The 16285-nt window shown below is 40.8% G+C and overlaps 1 protein-coding gene across 3 annotated transcripts in view; it reads left to right on the top strand.

The window, feature by feature from the left end:
• Positions 1-16285, top strand: part of ITCH (itchy E3 ubiquitin protein ligase) — a 117340-nt gene that overhangs the window by 37577 nt on the left and 63478 nt on the right. For all 3 annotated transcript variants that reach the window (XM_062204060.1, XM_062204058.1, XM_062204059.1), the window contains 4 exons: positions 1337-1478; positions 6477-6601; positions 7544-7681; positions 16062-16107. In XM_062204060.1, coding sequence (XP_062060044.1) covers positions 1337-1478; positions 6477-6601; positions 7544-7681; positions 16062-16107 — 451 coding nt within the window. The remainder of the gene's footprint in view (positions 1-1336; positions 1479-6476; positions 6602-7543; positions 7682-16061; positions 16108-16285) is intronic.

Below are 16285 nucleotides of genomic sequence, written 5' to 3' on the forward strand. Positions count from 1 at the left end.
TTAGCCAGTCTAAGAACTGGGGCCAGGAGCTTCTTTCAGGTCTCCAACGTGGATGCAGGGTCCAAAGACTGGGGCCAATTGTTGGTGCTTTCCCAAGCACATTATCAGGGAACTGGATCAGAAGTGGATCAGCTGGTACTCGAACCGGCGCCCATGTGGGATGCCAGCACTGGGGGACAGGCTTTAACCTGCTAGACCACAGCGTGAACACCCCTGACTTTCTCTCTGTTTTTTTTTTTTTGTTGTTGTTGTTGTTGTTTTAAGATTTGTTTATTTATTTGAAAGTCACAGAGAGAGAGAGAGGTCTTCCATCTGATGGTTCACTCTCCAATTGGCCGCAACAGCCGGAGCTTTTTCCAGGTCTCCCACGTGGCTGCAGGGGCCCATGGACTTGGGCCATCTTGTACTGCTTTCCCAGGCCATAGCAGAGAGCTGGATCAGAAGAGGAGCAGCCGGGAGTAGAACTGGTGCCCATATGGGATGCTGGTGTTTCAGGCCAGGGCTTTAACCTGCTGCGCCACAGCGCTGGCCCCTCTCTTTGGTTTTTTTAAAAATTTATTTATTTGAAAGACAGAGGGGGCCGGCACTGTGGCATAGTGGGTAAAGCCACAGCCTGCTGTGCTAGCATCCCATATGGGCACCAGTTCGAGTCCCGGCTGCTCCACTTCCAATCCAGCTCTCTGCTATGGCCTGGGAAAGCAGTAGAAGATGGCCCAAGCCCTTGGGCCCTGGCACCCATGCAGGAGACCCAAAAGAAGCTTCTGGCTCCTGCCTAAAGCTTGGCCCCAGGTGTTGGGGCCAGTTGAGGAGTGAACCAGCAGATGGAAGACCTCTTTCTCTCTCTGCCTCTGCCTCTCCACTCTCTCTGTAACTCCAACTTGCAAATAAGTAAATAAATCTTTTTTTTTTTTTTAAAGAGTTACGGAGAGAGAGATCCTCCATCCTCTGGTTTATTACCCAGATGGCCACGACGGCCAGAGCTGAGCCGATCTGAAGCCAGGAGCCAGCAGCTTTACCCACTACACTACAGTGCTGGCCTTGTCCATGTACTTTTAATGGACTCGAGTTTTGGAACTATTGATATTGACAGTAGGAATGAACTAATGAGAATTTTTGTATGTGGTTTGGGGAAGTTCTGTGTTTATTAGGGTGGGTGAATATAAAGGTAATAAATGAATGAGATTAGTAAATATTTGAGAACTTAATTGCTTCTCTGATTAGTGGTAATCCTTATGAAATTAAAAATCTACTTAATCTTTATAAAATTAATAAATTTGATTTGAAGACTGAATTAGCATCTCAAATATTGAAATGTTATCCTTTTTGTTTTACATAGTCATCTCAGCCAAACTTAAGGAAAATAAAAAGAATTGGTTTGGACCAAGTCCTTATGTAGAAGTCACAGTTGATGGACAGTCAAAGAAGACAGAAAAATGCAATAATACAAACAGTCCCAAATGGAAGCAACCCCTTACAGTGTAAGTTTGAAAGTATTTTTTACAGTATAGTATTTTATTTAGTCAGTCAGCAGAAATACAGCTTTTAAAAGTTTCTCATATTTTCTTTCTTCTTTCCTTCTCATATTTTTTCCTTTTCCTATGACTCCATCCTCTTATCTCCTATTTGTTTCCCACTGTTCTTCCAGTTTTTCTTTTTTTACCTTCTTCAGTTGATTATGATAACGACTGCTGCCACTGGATAGTAGCATGGGCCTAGAAAGATTTGTAGCATTTTTTTTTTTTTTTAGGTCTATTTATTTATTTGAAAGGCAGAGTAACAGAGTGCGAGATCTTCTGCCTGCTAGTTCACTCTCCAAATGATTCCAGTAGCCAGAACTGGGCCACGCTGAAGCTAGGAACCAGGAACTCTATCTGGGTCTCCTACGTGTATGGCAGGGGCCCAGATACTTGGGCTGTCTCTTGCTGCTTTCCCAGGCAAATTAACAGAAAGCTGATCAGAAGAGGAACAGCCTAGACTCAAACTGACACTCTGACATGGGATGCCAGTCGTCACAAGCTGCAGTTTAGCCTGCTGCATTAAATTTTTTATTAAAAGAAAAAGAGTGCAGACAGTTGTTCTGTTAGTTGAGATCCCTGCATCCGATGTTGGAATGCCTGGGTTCAATACTGGGGTCTGCTTCTGACTTCAGCTTCCTGCTAATGCAGAAAAATACTAATGACTTTAAAAGAAGTTTTATTTACAAATGGTGAAGATTATACATTTGAAACTATAGGCTCCAGGCCGGTGCTATGGCATAACGGGTAAAGCTGTTGCCTGCAGTTCTGGCATCCCATATGGGCACTGGTTTGTATCCTGGTTCTTCACTTGTGATCCAGCTCTCTGCTATGGCCTGGGAAAGCAGTACAAGATGGCCCAAGTCCTTGGGCCCTTGCACCCATGTGGGAGACCAGAAAAAGCTCCTGGCTATGGATTGGTACATTTCAGGCTGTTGCGACCACCTGGGGAGTGAACCAGCAGATTGAAGACCTCTCTCTCTGCCTCTGCCTCTTCCTCTCTAACTCTACCTTCAAACAAATAAATAAATCTTATTTAAAAAAAAAAAAAAATAAGAAAACATAGGGGAACACAACATAGGGGAACACAACAACAAAAAAGAAACTATAGGCTCTTCTCTGAATACAATATGTGCTTTTATGTTTTGTTTTTAATCCTAGTAAATAAAATTTATATACTATACTTTTAAATGAATTCTTGAAGTTCTCAGGACATCTTGATGTGCTTTATGAAGATTGTGAGCAAATGAATGAAATTTAAAATTTTACTGAAGATCACCTTAAGGCCCATTTGCTGAATTATTTTGATGTTCCTATATGCATTTGTTTTACGATAAATGTTTCTACTTTCCACTGGTAGATTGAGTGTAAATTAAATAATACATGATTAAAAAATTTAAAAAACAAGTGAAATTTATCACACTTCTATAAAGAACAGAGACGTTCAGCTGAATAATATACTTAATGTTCATCTAGTTTTCACTAGCTGTGAATGTTTATCTATGCTCACTAGATAGCCACTTTAAGACTTAAGCTGTTAATTCTGTGAACTTCTTAGTGGTTTAAAAGTTAAGATAACAGAAATTCTCTGTGTAGTCCTATATGGTAGTACTGCCATTGAGCCCAGATATTTGGGGGAACTAAGATCTGAAGTTCTTTTCCTGAATTTTTAACTTGCAACAGATTGGCCTATAATTTTTTTAAAAAGATTTTATTTATTTATTTGAAAAGCAGAGTTACAGAGAGTCAAGGGTAGAGAGAAAGGTCTTCCATCTGCTGATTCACTCCCTAGATCAACGGCCAGAGCTGTGCTGTTCTGAAGCCAGGAGCCAGGAGCTTCTTCTGGGTCTCCCATGTGGGTGCAGGGGCCCAAGGACTTGGGCCATCTCCTACTGCTTTCCCAGGCCATTGCAGAGAGCTGGATGGGAAGTGGAGCAGCCAGGACTCGAACCGGCACCCATATGAGATGCTGGCACTGCAGGCTGTGGCTTTACCCACTACACCACAGCATCAGCCCCTGGCCTATAATTTTAATACAGCCTTATTGCTGTATAGCAGGCTTTTTAGACTGCGCTCTAGAACTGAATTGAAGTAATTTAGATAAAACTTTGTATATTTTATGTACCTACTGTCCTATTTAAAAACATGAAGTAGGTAAGGCATTGTGGCCTAGCTGGTTAAGCTGCCACTTGGGATACCTGCATACATCCCTAATCAGAGTGCTAATTCGTTTCCTAGCACCTCTTTTTCTAATCCAGCTTCCTGGGAGGCAGCAGAAGATGGCTAAAGTGCTTTGACTTCTGCCACCCATGTTAGGAGACCTGGTTGGAGTTCCTGGCTTCTGTCTTACAACCTATCCCAGATCCAGCACTTGGAAGACTTCTCTTTCTCTTTTTCTCTCTTATTCTTTTTCTGTTGCTCTGCCTTTCAAAAAGATGCAAATAAACAAGAAGCAAATATTAAGAAATGTAAAGTTTTAAATTTATTTGCCTTTTATGTCTTCTGTGTTATGAATTCTCATTTGGCTAGCAGATAAATATTTTCTTTATTCTTTTTTTTTTAATATTTATTAATTTGAAAGAGTTACACAGAGAAGGAAAAACAGAGAGAGTTCTTCCATCCGCTGATTTACTTCCCAATTGGCCGCAACAGCCGGAGCTGCGTCAATCCAAAGCCAGGACCTTCTTCTGGGTCTCCCACACGGGTGCAGGGGCCCAAGGACTTGGGCCATCTTCTACTGCTTTCCCAGGCCATAGCAGAGAGCTGGATCGGAAGTAGAGCAGCCAGGATTCAAACCAGAACTCATATGGGATGCCTGTGCTGCAGGCAGCTGCTTTACCTGCTACGCCACGCCATAGTGTCGGCTCCTTTTATTTTTATTTATTTATTGCTGGGGCTTGAATGTAGGCACATGTATATGGAATGTAGGCATCCCAAGTGATATTTCAACTGCCAACCCAAATACCTGATATGGAATCCATGTGTTATTTTAAGAGAAGCATCTAGGGGCCATTGTAGTGGTGTAGCAGGTTAAGCCGCAGCCTGCAATTCTGACATCCCATATGAGCACTGGATCGAGTCTTGGCTGCTCCGATTCAGATCCAGCTCCCCGCTAATGCTATTGGGAAAGTAGCAAAGGACCTCCCAAGTGCTTCAGCCCCTGCATCCACATGGGAGACCAAGTAGAAGCTCCTGGATCCTGGCTTCAGCCTCGTCCAGCTCCAGCGGATGGAAGACCTCTTTCTCTGTAACTCTGCCTTTCAAATAAATAAATTAAATCTTAAAAAAAAAAAAAAAATCCTTGGCCGGCGCCGCGGCTCACTAGGCTAATCTCCCGCCTTGCGGCACCAGCACACCGGGTTCTAGTCCCGGTCGGGGCACCGGATTCTATCCTGGTTGCCCTCTTCCAGGCCAGCTCTCTGCTGTGGCCAGGGAGTGCAGTGGAGGATGGCCCAAGTGCTTGGGCCCTGCACCCCATGGGAGACCAGGAGAAGCACCTGGCTCCTGCCATCGGATCGGCGCGGTACGCCTACCGCGGCGGCCATTGGAGGGTGAACCAACGGCAAAGGAAGACCTTTCTCTCTGTCTCTCTCTCTCACTGTCCACTCTGCCTGTCAAAAAATTTAAAAAAAAATAATAAATAAATAAAAAATAAAAATAAAAAAAATCCACAGTGTCTGAGAATTTTGAAAAGAAGAGAAATTTAAATACACTGTACTGCTGAAAGAGATGGGGCTACAATGTTTGTTCAAACTACTTATCACTGTTCAGTGGTTGTAGAAATATGATGGACATAATAGACATAGGTACACCTCTAAAGAGTAGAGCATTTCTTTGGCTTCCAAAATTTGATCACCTGACAAGAATGAAGTATAGAGAAATGCAAACACTTCTGGAAATTGTTTATAGCATTTAAACCATAGGATTATGGTTCCTATTTTTCTAATTTTTTCTTTGACTTTAAAACAGTCAGTATATTTTACACAAGTTCAAATTTCCCAGATTGGGAAAATGCCATTAGAAAGAGCATTCTTTTTAAATAGAAATATTTATTTATTTACATATTTATTTGAGAGAGGAGACCAACAGAGCGAGCGAGCTCCTATTCATTGGTTCACATTCCCAAATGCCTGGAGGCTCAGAATTCAATCCAGGTCTCTCATGGGGGTGGTAAGGACCCAACTACTAGAGCCATCATCTGCTGCCTCCCACAGTGCATATTAATTGGAATCTGTGGAGCCAGGACTTGACCCTGGCACTCCAGTATCAAATGGTATGTCTGGGCATCCCAACAGCCATCCTAATTGCTAAAAGTCAGCCCCATAGAGTATTATTTATTGGCATTTAACAAGGTATGAGTTAGTCTATATTTGTTTAATAGTTGTTATGGACACCTTGTATTTATCAGTGTGAAGCTTGGTATCTGTAATCCTCAAATCATCGTAAGTGACTGAGGAACATTTAGTATAAATTTTAATAATAAACTTTTGTTCAGATTCCTGTTCTACCATTTATTGACTCTGAGACCTTAGGTAATTTGCTTAACCTCTCTCACGATCAGTTTTTATATCTGAAGATGAGTGATGATTGTAATCTGATAGGTTTATTATGAAAATTAAATGAAATAAGCTCAAGTTAAGTACCCACCAGCTATAAAATAAGGATTTGATTTGTAAATTCACTCTAAAAGAACAGTTTGTTGCTTGAAAAGCAGTTTTACTTTTGTTGACAGCATGTGCATGCAGTAGGGCCTATAGTTCAACCAGATGTGAAAATGACCATGCAAGTGTGGAACCATCAGATTTTCCTGAGGTTATAGCACATGGGCATAGATTGGTATACACTAAACCATAAAGTGGTACATTAAGAAGACTTTAGACATTAAAGCTTAATTGTAATTTATGTAGAAACCATTGTAATTTATAAGGCAAATAATATTTTTCCCATTTTTTTCACTTTTAGTATTGTTACCCCTGTGAGTAAATTACATTTTCGTGTGTGGAGTCACCAGACATTGAAATCTGATGTTTTGTTGGGAACTGCTGCATTAGATATTTATGAAACCTTAAAGTCAAACAATATGAAACGTATGTATGTAAGAGTAACAGAAATCGTACTTAGCTATTTGTTTTTCTGGAAGAAAATTATATGCCAAACATTTTATATGACTCATGTTCTCTATCTGACTTTTAAGTTTATTTGGTTATAGGATCAACAAGATAAGAATTTTGAACTATTTAAAGCATTCTAAGTAACTTTGGTTTGGTCATTCATTTTGAATCCAATATTTTTAGTAAACATTTATTCACTTTGTAAATTGATAGTATTAAAGTGATATGTAGTCAGTTATAGCACTAAAACGTTTAGAGCTGAGATGAAGGAACAAATGCAGTTCCACTTCATAAAGACAAGTACAAGTATGATTCATATTCTGGCATTATGTTCCTTTCAAATACTTATTTTTAACATTTCCTCATTTTGGATGGTTGCGGCTTTATTTCCATGTATACCTATATACATCGTCAAGATTTCTAAATATTTGTAGCTTGCTTATTTTAATTAATGTATTATGATTTTAAAGCAGGGATATTTTTCCTACTCTTTTACTATCTAAAGCATACTTTTGAGCATTTTTTTCTCATTTAGGGCTTTATAGTATACTTAAGTTATGTTTTCATTCAGTATGATTCAGGTACATATTGCTGTATTGCAGGTAATATTTGTTGTCATGCTAGCTCATTGTGTACTGCAGCCTTATAGGGAATTTAAAAAAAATAAGTGAAATGATAGAGATATTTAATATTTCACATTATGGAGTTTAAGCATTAGTAAATACTGGTTTTTTTTTTTTTTTTTTAAGTACCGTGTTTTGGTGTCAGAAGGTCTCGAGCATTCTGTGAAGTGTTGTGTAACAATTTATATATTCATATACTCATGTACAGTTTTTCCTGGTGTTAGAATTTAACAAGTTAAGGTGGCAGAAAGGAAGAAAATGATCCATTATTCCCCCTGTCATTTTGTTCTTTCAGTTGAGGAGGTGGTTGTGACTTTGCAGCTTGTAGGTGACAAAGAGCCAACAGAGACAATCGGAGACTTGTCAATTTGTCTTGATGGGCTGCAATTAGATTCTGAGATTGTTACTAATGGTGAAACTACATGTTCAGAAAGTAAGTGATAGTTTTTGCTTAAAATATTTAATGTTTATTCTATTATAAAATAACCACTGTAATGTGCTGTGTATAATTATTGCTGTTTGGGGGCCAGGGCTATGGTGTAGAAGGTTAAGCCTCCACCTGCAGCTCTGGCATCCCATATGGACGTTGGTTCCAGTCCTGGCTGCTCTACTTCCTATCCAGCTTCCTGCTAATGGCCTGGGAATGCAGTGGAGGATGGCCTTGGGTCCCTGCACCCACCTGGGACACCTGGATAAAGCTCCTTGCTCCTGGGTTCATTCAGTCTGGTCCAACCTTGGCTGTTACAGGCATTTGGGGAGTGAACAAGCAGATGGAAGGTCTTTCCCTCTCTCTTTCTCTGTATCTCTGCCTTTCAAATAAATAGATAAATAAATCTTAAAAAAAAAAAAATTGCTGTACCTTTTCAGATTAAGCAAATAATTTTATTTCTTTATTTGAAAACAGACTGATTTTTTGAGCATTTTTAGTGCATTGTTTACATGGTTTAAAAGCATTTAATTTCCAGTAGTTTGAAAAACTAGCCAAATGAAAGTTGAATCACAGTTGGTCCTATAGATTTTTTTCTGTATGCCAGTTAATGTGATGTGTTTGATGCCACACTACCTCCAGTGCCAATGGCAGTCATAATTTATTTTCTGTAGCATGTCTAGTTGAGATTAAATATGACTAAATCCTTCTTAGTACTACTAGACAATTAATGAAAACTGAAATTCATTTGCCATCCCTCTTCCATTTTTGTTTTTTTATTTTTTTAAATTTTTTATTAAAAAAACTTTTTTTTGACAGGCAGAGTGGACAGCGAGAGAGAGACAGAGAGAGAGGTCTTCCTTTGCCATTGGTTCACCCCCCAATGGCCGCTGCAGCCGGTGTGCTGCAGCCGGCGCACCGCGTAGATCTGAAGCCAGGAGACAGGTGCTTCTCCTGGTCTCCCATGCGGATGCAGGGCCCAAGGGCTTGGGCCATCCTCCACTGCACTCCCGGGCCATAGCAGAGAGCTGGACATGAAGAGGAGCGACCGGGACAGAATCCGCACCCCGACCGGTGACTAGAACCCGGTGTGCCGGCGCCGCAGGCGGAGGATTAGCCTATTGAGCCACGGCACCGGCCTCTCTTCCATTTTTGTAAGCTATAATTAGAGAACTTTTTTTGTTACAGTGACAAAATCAATTGCACTGGCCCCTGTTACTACTTTCTATTTTGATGGAAGACTTTGTATTTCCTATTTAAGATTTATTTTATGTATTTGAAAGAGTGACATAAAGGAGAGATAATAAGAAAGAGGTCTTCCAACCCCTGATTCTCACCCCAAGTCGGTACAGTGGCCTGGGCTGGGCCAGGCCAAAGCCAGGAGCCTGAAATTTTATTTAGTTCTCCCACATGCATGGCAGGAGTCCAAGTACTTAGGCAATGATCTGCTGCTTTCCCAGGTACCTTAGCAGGCAACCAATCAGAAATGGAGCAGCCTGGTCTTGAACTGTCACTCAGATGTGGTATGCAGGCATTGCAGACGGCTTAACCTACTGTGCCACAATGTCGGCCCCTACTTCCTCTTTAAAATATAACATTTTTAGTACTTTAAAAAATTGTTAATCATTTCCAGATTTTTTTTTTAATTTGAAATTTAGAGACATATTTCCCATCTGCTGATTAACTTCTTAACATCCAGGACTGGGCCAGGCTGAAGCCGGGAACTTAGTGTAGATCTTCCATGTCGATGGCAGGGATACAACTGCTTGAACTGTTACCTGCTGCCTCCCAGGGTCTGCCTTAGCAGGAAGCTAGAATTGGGTGTAGGGCTGGCATTCCTGACTTTGGACACAGTCTTCCTAAAGTGGCTTCTTCACCACTATGCCAGATGCCTGCCTCTCATGACAGTTTTAAATAACAGAAACTTCAAGATAGTCTTGGTTTGTCCTCCAGATGAATTCTTTAGGGTTAGGGAAGGTAGAGAGAAATTTTGAAAATGGTTATACCACTTCCGATGACACTTTAGTTGGATATTGTTCACAGGAACTGTATAATAATTATTATTTTTCTGTTTATGAATTAGAAGTCCAGAGGTAAATACAAGTTAAATTATCAAACTGCTGTAAGCCTCTGCATTTTTAGCTTCCTAAATTATTTTTCCCTAGTAGTTAAAACTGTTACTAATGCAAAATATTTAATAATTAACAGAAGTAAAACTTCTCAGTCTTCATGTTTCAGAGTGGAACTTTAAGGGCATATGTATTTTTCAGCTTTACTGTTTATTTAAGAAGTGAACTTTTTTTTTTAAAGATTATTATTTATTTGAAATGCAGAGTTACAGAGAGGCAGAGGCAGAGGGGGCGGGGGGAGAGGTCTTATATCTGCTGTTTTCTCCCCAATTGGCCACAACGCCCGGAGCTGTGCCGATCTAGGAGCCAGGAGCTTCCTCTGGGTCTTCCCATGCAGGTGCAAGGGCCTAAGGGCTCAGGCCATCTTCTGCTGCTTTCCCAGGCCATAGCAGAGAGCTGGATCAGAAGTAGAGCAGCTGGATCTCAAACTGGTGCTCATATGGGATGCGGGCACTGCCACAGTGCTGGCTCTGATGCTTGCCTTTTAAAAATTAATTAATTTATTGATTTAAGAAGTGCACACACACGCACACACATGTACACGTACACATACACCTACCCCACATCTATTGCTTCATTCCCCAAACACCCACGACAGCTATGATTGGCCCAGCCTGAAGGGATAAGCCAAGAAAGGGAAACCCAATCTAGGTGTCATATGTGAGTGTCAGAGACCAAATAACTTGAGCCATCACCTGCTGCTTCTCAGGCTATGCTTTTACAGGGTGGGAACCTTTTTTCTGTCAAGGACCATTTAGATATTTTATAACACAATTATCAGTGTAAAAATTAGCCTGGGGGCTGGTGCTGTGCCATAGGGGGTTAAGCTGCTGCCTGCAGCACTGGCATCCCATGTGGGCACTGGTTCAAGTCCCAGCTTCTCCACTTCCAATCCAGCTCCCTGTTAATCTACCTGGGAAAGCAGTGGAACATAGCCCAAGTGCTTGGACCCCTGTACCCATGTGGGAGACCTGGGGGAGGCTCTTGGCTACTGGCTTCAGCCTGGCCCATCCTTGGCTGTTGTGGCTATTTGGGGAGTGAACCAGCAGATGGAAGATGCTTCTCTCTCTGGAACTCTTTCCAAATAAATCTATTTTTTAAAGCATGCCATAAATTTATTGAATTTTGAGTCATGCCTGCAGTTGTCTTGGCAGGGCCAGACCAAGTGATTTCACAGGGCTTATATCACCTGTTGGTCAGTCGTTCCCCACCCTACTTCTCAGGCTATGCATTAGGAGGAAGCTGGAATTGGGATTATAGCTGGGACTTGAATCCAGACAGTCTGATTTGGGATGGGTTTTTTTATTTATTTATTTTTATTTTTTTTTTTGACAGGCAGAGTGGATAAGATAGAGAGAGAGAGAGAAAGGTCTTTTTTGCCATTGGTTCACCCTCCAATGGCCGCTGTGGCCGGCTCATCACGCTGATCCGAAGCCAGGAGCCAGGCGCTTCTCCTGGTCTCCCATGTGGGTGCAGGGCCCAAGGACTTGGGTCATCCTCCACTGCACTCCCGGGCCACAGCAGAGAGCTGGCCTGGAAGAGGGGCAACCGGGATAGAATCCGGTGCCCCAACCGGGACTAGAACCCGGTGTGCCGGTGCCGCAAGGCGGAGGATTAGCCTGTTAAGCCACGGCGCCGGCCATGGGATGGGTTTCTTAACTGCATGCTAAATGCAACCCCTGATGCTTGTTTTTGATAGTTTCTCATTTCTTGCTTATTAATTTTCTTTTGATACATAACTTTTTTAATGTTCTCCGTTTGATAATTCCAGTGTCTGAAATATTTGGGGATATAAATTATTTTATGTCTCTACCTCGTTGAGGCTTATTTTATTTTCATTTGTATTTTCTGTTCTTTGATTGCAAGTTTCTGCTTGATTTTCATTTACTGCAATCTTAAGTGTATACATTGTTTGTTCCAGAAAAAATTTCTTTTGCTTCTGGTAGATCTCAGAGTGTACCATAGAACTGGGAACACGTTAGCACATTTTCAGGGCCTGTAGCATGACATCTCAGTCTCTGGTTTCCTGCTCCCACCTTATTGCTTGCCCAAGGCTTTCTGATCCATCTCAGAGCTGATTACAGCCCTCAGGGTCACCCTGTTTGTCACATTTATTTACTTCATCCTATTCTTACTCTTGTGTCAGTTCATTTTTTGTTTGTTTTTAAGATTGCTAGGCACCCAGGAAACAGGAACAATGTGTTAAATTGCTTTATCTAGCAATTTGGTTATTTAATGGTAGGAGGACCCTTTCTGACTGGCCTGCTCAATAGAAGAGATCTTTGTAGATCTCCAGTGTTTCCTTTGGGTAAAACACATGCATTTGGAAATCTGATCAGTTTTTCTGAAGAAATTGAGATTAGGAATATTTTTAAAAGCAATCCATTTGTTTTATGCTAATTTTAAGTACAGCCATTTTTTTTTTCTTAAAGATTTATTTTATTTATTTGAAAGACAGAGTTACAGAGAGAGGTAGAGACAGTGAGAGAAAGAGAGAGAAGGGTCTTCCATCTGCTGGTTCACTCCCAGAATGGCCACAACGGCTGGAGCAATACAGCCGTTTTTCTTTTCCCGAACATTCATTGTGTAAGTGTCAGATTTTTATTGTTTTTCTTTAACTATTCTCTGATTAGAAAAAATAATTATATCTAAATAAATTTTGCTGTAAATTTATAGTTATGGTTTATTCCATATTGAAGTGAAATAAGGTTGAACAAAAATGGTCTTTGGACTTTGCTAGTGAAATACAAAATTTGTAAAACAATAAATAGCTAATATTTATGGAATAGTTATGTGCTGACACTGTTTCAAATATTTTCATATTTAATTCTCATAACTTCTCTATGAAGTGTCATCAACTTCAATAAGAATCTTTTTTCTTGGGCCAACATTGTAGTACAGTGTGTTAGTCTGCTGTCTAAAGCTGCCATCCCACATGAGTGCTGGTTCAAGTTCTTGCTGTTCTACTTCCTATCCAGCTCCCTACTAATGTGCCTGGGAAAGCAGCGTAGGATGGCCCAAGTGCTTGGGCCCCTCCACCCCTATGGAAGACGCAGATGAGCCTCCTGGTTCCTGGCTCCTGGCTTCAGCTTGGCTCAGCCTTGTTCACTGCGGCCATTTGGGGAGTGAACCAGTAGATGGAAGATCTCTCTCTCTCTGAAGGAAAAAAAAAAAACAAAAACACCTTTTTTTCTTTACTTAGCGGCAGAGATAAAAAGTCCTCTCATCTTGTAGTTTACTCCCCAAATGCACACAGCGGCCAGGGCAGCCAGGAGCCAGGAATTCAATCCAGGCCTTTGTCATTGGTGTCAGGGACCCAATTTACTTGAACCATCACCTGCTGCCTTCTTGGAGCTGCACTGATGGGACTCTGGAGCTGGAGCTAAAAGTTGAATTCATATACTCCAGTGTTGGAAATGAGCATCTTAACCACTAGGCCATATGCATATCCAGTCCCTATTTTAAATATGAGGACAAAGGCACAGGCTTTTTCTGGGTCTCCCACATGGGTGCAGGGTCCTTGGGCCATCTTCTACTGCTTTCCCAGGCCAAAGCAGAGAGCTGGATCAGACATGGAGCAGCCAGGACTTGAACTAGCGCCCATATGGGATTCCAGCGCTTCAGGACAGGGCATTAACCTGCTGTGCCACAGCGCCGGCCCCAGATTATTTTCTTAATTTTGAGAAAAATGCAATACTAATTTACTGAATTTTAGTAACCTTTGCTGTCTATTTTGGTGTGGTTTCCTGATTTCATTTATGTTCCATTTATCATTTATTTTAGTGGAATGTATTCTATTTAAGATAATTCTTATAAAACTTGAAATTTACCCTTTTACTGTGAAGTATATGTTGTTGTAACATTTTTTACCATTTAGCAGCCTTTTCAAGTTGTGTTTTATAAATCCTAAAATTTCCCATTTCAAATATACAACTTACTGATTTTCACTGACAAATCTAACTATTATTGTAATCCAGGATTAGAGTATATTTACCCTTCTGCCTAGAGCACTGATGTTTTTTATTGAGTGAAGTTATTACCTGATTGTAGAATAAAAAAGCCAATTAAGATTGTTAAAAAATGTACCAGCATTGTGACACAGCAGGTTAACCACCCCTGCCTGTGATACTAGTACTCCACATTGGAGTGCCGGTTGTGAGTCCTGTTGCCTCACTTCTAATCCAGCTGCTTGCCTGCTAATGCACTTGGGAAAACAGTAGATGATGGCCTGAGTACTTGGGCACCTGCTACCTATGCAGAGACAAGGATGGAGTTCCTGGATCCTGGTTTGGTGTGATTTACTACAGGTCATTCCTAGGCTGAACCAGCAGATGAAAGATCTTTTTCTCTGCTTTCCTTCTCTCTGTCATTCTGCCTTTTAAATAAGTAAATAACTTTTTAAAAAACCCTTAAAGTAATTTTTGTTCATTTACAGGAAATCCTGTTCATTCTTGTGGCTCTAGAGCAACCAGTAATCTGGTTTTTGTCTCTAAAAATTGGTCTTTTCTGAACCTTTTGATATAATATGTGGTCTTTTGTGTCTGGCTCCTCACTTAGTGTTAGGTTTTTGAAGTTCATTCCTGACATAGCATGTTTCAATATTTTGTTTTTGTTATTGCTGAATAATTGTTCATTGCATAGATAAGCTTGGTATGGTATGGTGGTAAATCAGCATTTTTTAATGAGTTAACCTATTAATTACACTCTGGGTAAAATAGGAATGATTTCACTGAAACCCTCACTGTATTCAGGGAAATTTTTCTTTTACTTAAATGGACCTGTACTGTTAAACTTGATCCTTGTTTTTGCATTTTATAGTTTTTCCTTTTTCTTCTCTGTCCAAAATCTGTTTTTACTGCTGTCATTGTACAGCTTCTCTCTGACACGGTACAGTACACAAACTCTCACTGAGTCTTAAGAGATACTTTCTATGAAGAAAATACGAATACTGTGGCATTCATTTCTGCTACTTTGACTCATTTTTGCCTTTCCTATTTCTTAAAGCTATTTCCCAATCTGCTGCATAAAGAGAAGTTTTTCTATTTTCAGAATCTGTTCTATTGGTCATCCTGGTTATCTGCATTTTTTTTTTTTTAAAGAATTATTTTGAAGGACCAGCACTGTGGCATAGCAGGTAAAGCTGTTGCCTGCAGTGCTTGCATCCAATATGGGTGCCGGTTTGTATCCTGGCTTCTCCACTTTGATCCAGCTCTCTGCCATGGCCTGGGAAGGTAAAGATTTATTTATTTGAAAGTCAGAATTAGAAGGAAAGAGAGAGAGAGAAAGAGAGATCGATCTTCCATCCATTGGTTCATTTCCAAGATGGCTACAACTGCCAGGACTGGGCCTGGCTGAAGCCAGGATCTTAATTCAGATCTCCCACATGGGTAGCAGGGGCTTAAGTATTTGGGCCATATTCTGCTACTTTTCCCAGGCCATTAGCAGGGAGCTGGATCAAAAGTGAAGCAGCCAGGACATGAACTGCACCTACATGGGATGCTGGCCTTGCAGGTGGCAGGCAGCTTTATCCATTGTGCCATGACACCAGCCCCAATCAGCATTTCTTGATGAGGTATTTGGGTTACAGAGATGGTTAAAACATTAGGTTTGAGCTAGAGTCAAGCATATATTCCAAAAAAGGCATAAATAGTATGTAAGTAATATACTTTTACTTGTTCACATTTGCTACACAATAATAATAAGCATTTACACAAAATTTTGGTAAAACTTCTCTTCAATTTTGTGAACATATATCACATTTTCCCTTTTAAAAACTATACTGGGGGGGCCTGCGCTGTGGCGTAGTGGGCTAAGCCTCCACCTGTGGCGCCAGCATCCCATATGGGTGCCGGTTCATGTCCTAGCTGGTCCGCTTCTGATCCAGCTTTCTGCTATGACCTGAGGAAGCAGTAGAAGGTGGCCCGCGTGTTTGGGCCCCTGCACCTGTGTGGGAGCCCTAGAAGAAGCTCCTGGCTCTTGGCTCTGGAATGGCCCAGCTCCAGCCATTGCAGCCATTTGGGGAGTGAACCAGTAGATGGAAGACTTTTCTCTCTGTCTCTCCCTCTCTTTGACTCTGTCTCTCAAATAAATAAATAAAATCTTTTTTTAAAAAAATATTGGAATTAACTAAGTTAATAGTATGTTTTTCTAAAAACATTTTTAATATAAAGGTTTTGGTTGCATGGCATGTTTACACAAGTAATTGAAAACTGTTCTCTTGAAACTCATTTTCTGTTTGAATTTTATTGATGTTAAAGGTGCTTCACAGAATGATGATGGCTCCAGACCCAAGGATGAAACAAGGTAAGAGTTCACTGACTGCTGACCACAAAATTCAGAAAGATACAAGGGAGGTTTTATTTATTTATTTATTTATTTATTTATTTTTTGGACAGGCAGAGTTAAACAGTGAGAGAGAGGGACAGAGAGAAAGGTCTTCCTTTTCCATTGGTTCACCCCCCAAATGGCCATTACGGCTGGT

The sequence above is a fragment of the Lepus europaeus genome, chromosome 10, assembly GCF_033115175.1.
Source record: "Lepus europaeus isolate LE1 chromosome 10, mLepTim1.pri, whole genome shotgun sequence".
In the NCBI taxonomy this organism is placed as follows: Eukaryota; Metazoa; Chordata; class Mammalia; order Lagomorpha; family Leporidae; genus Lepus; species Lepus europaeus.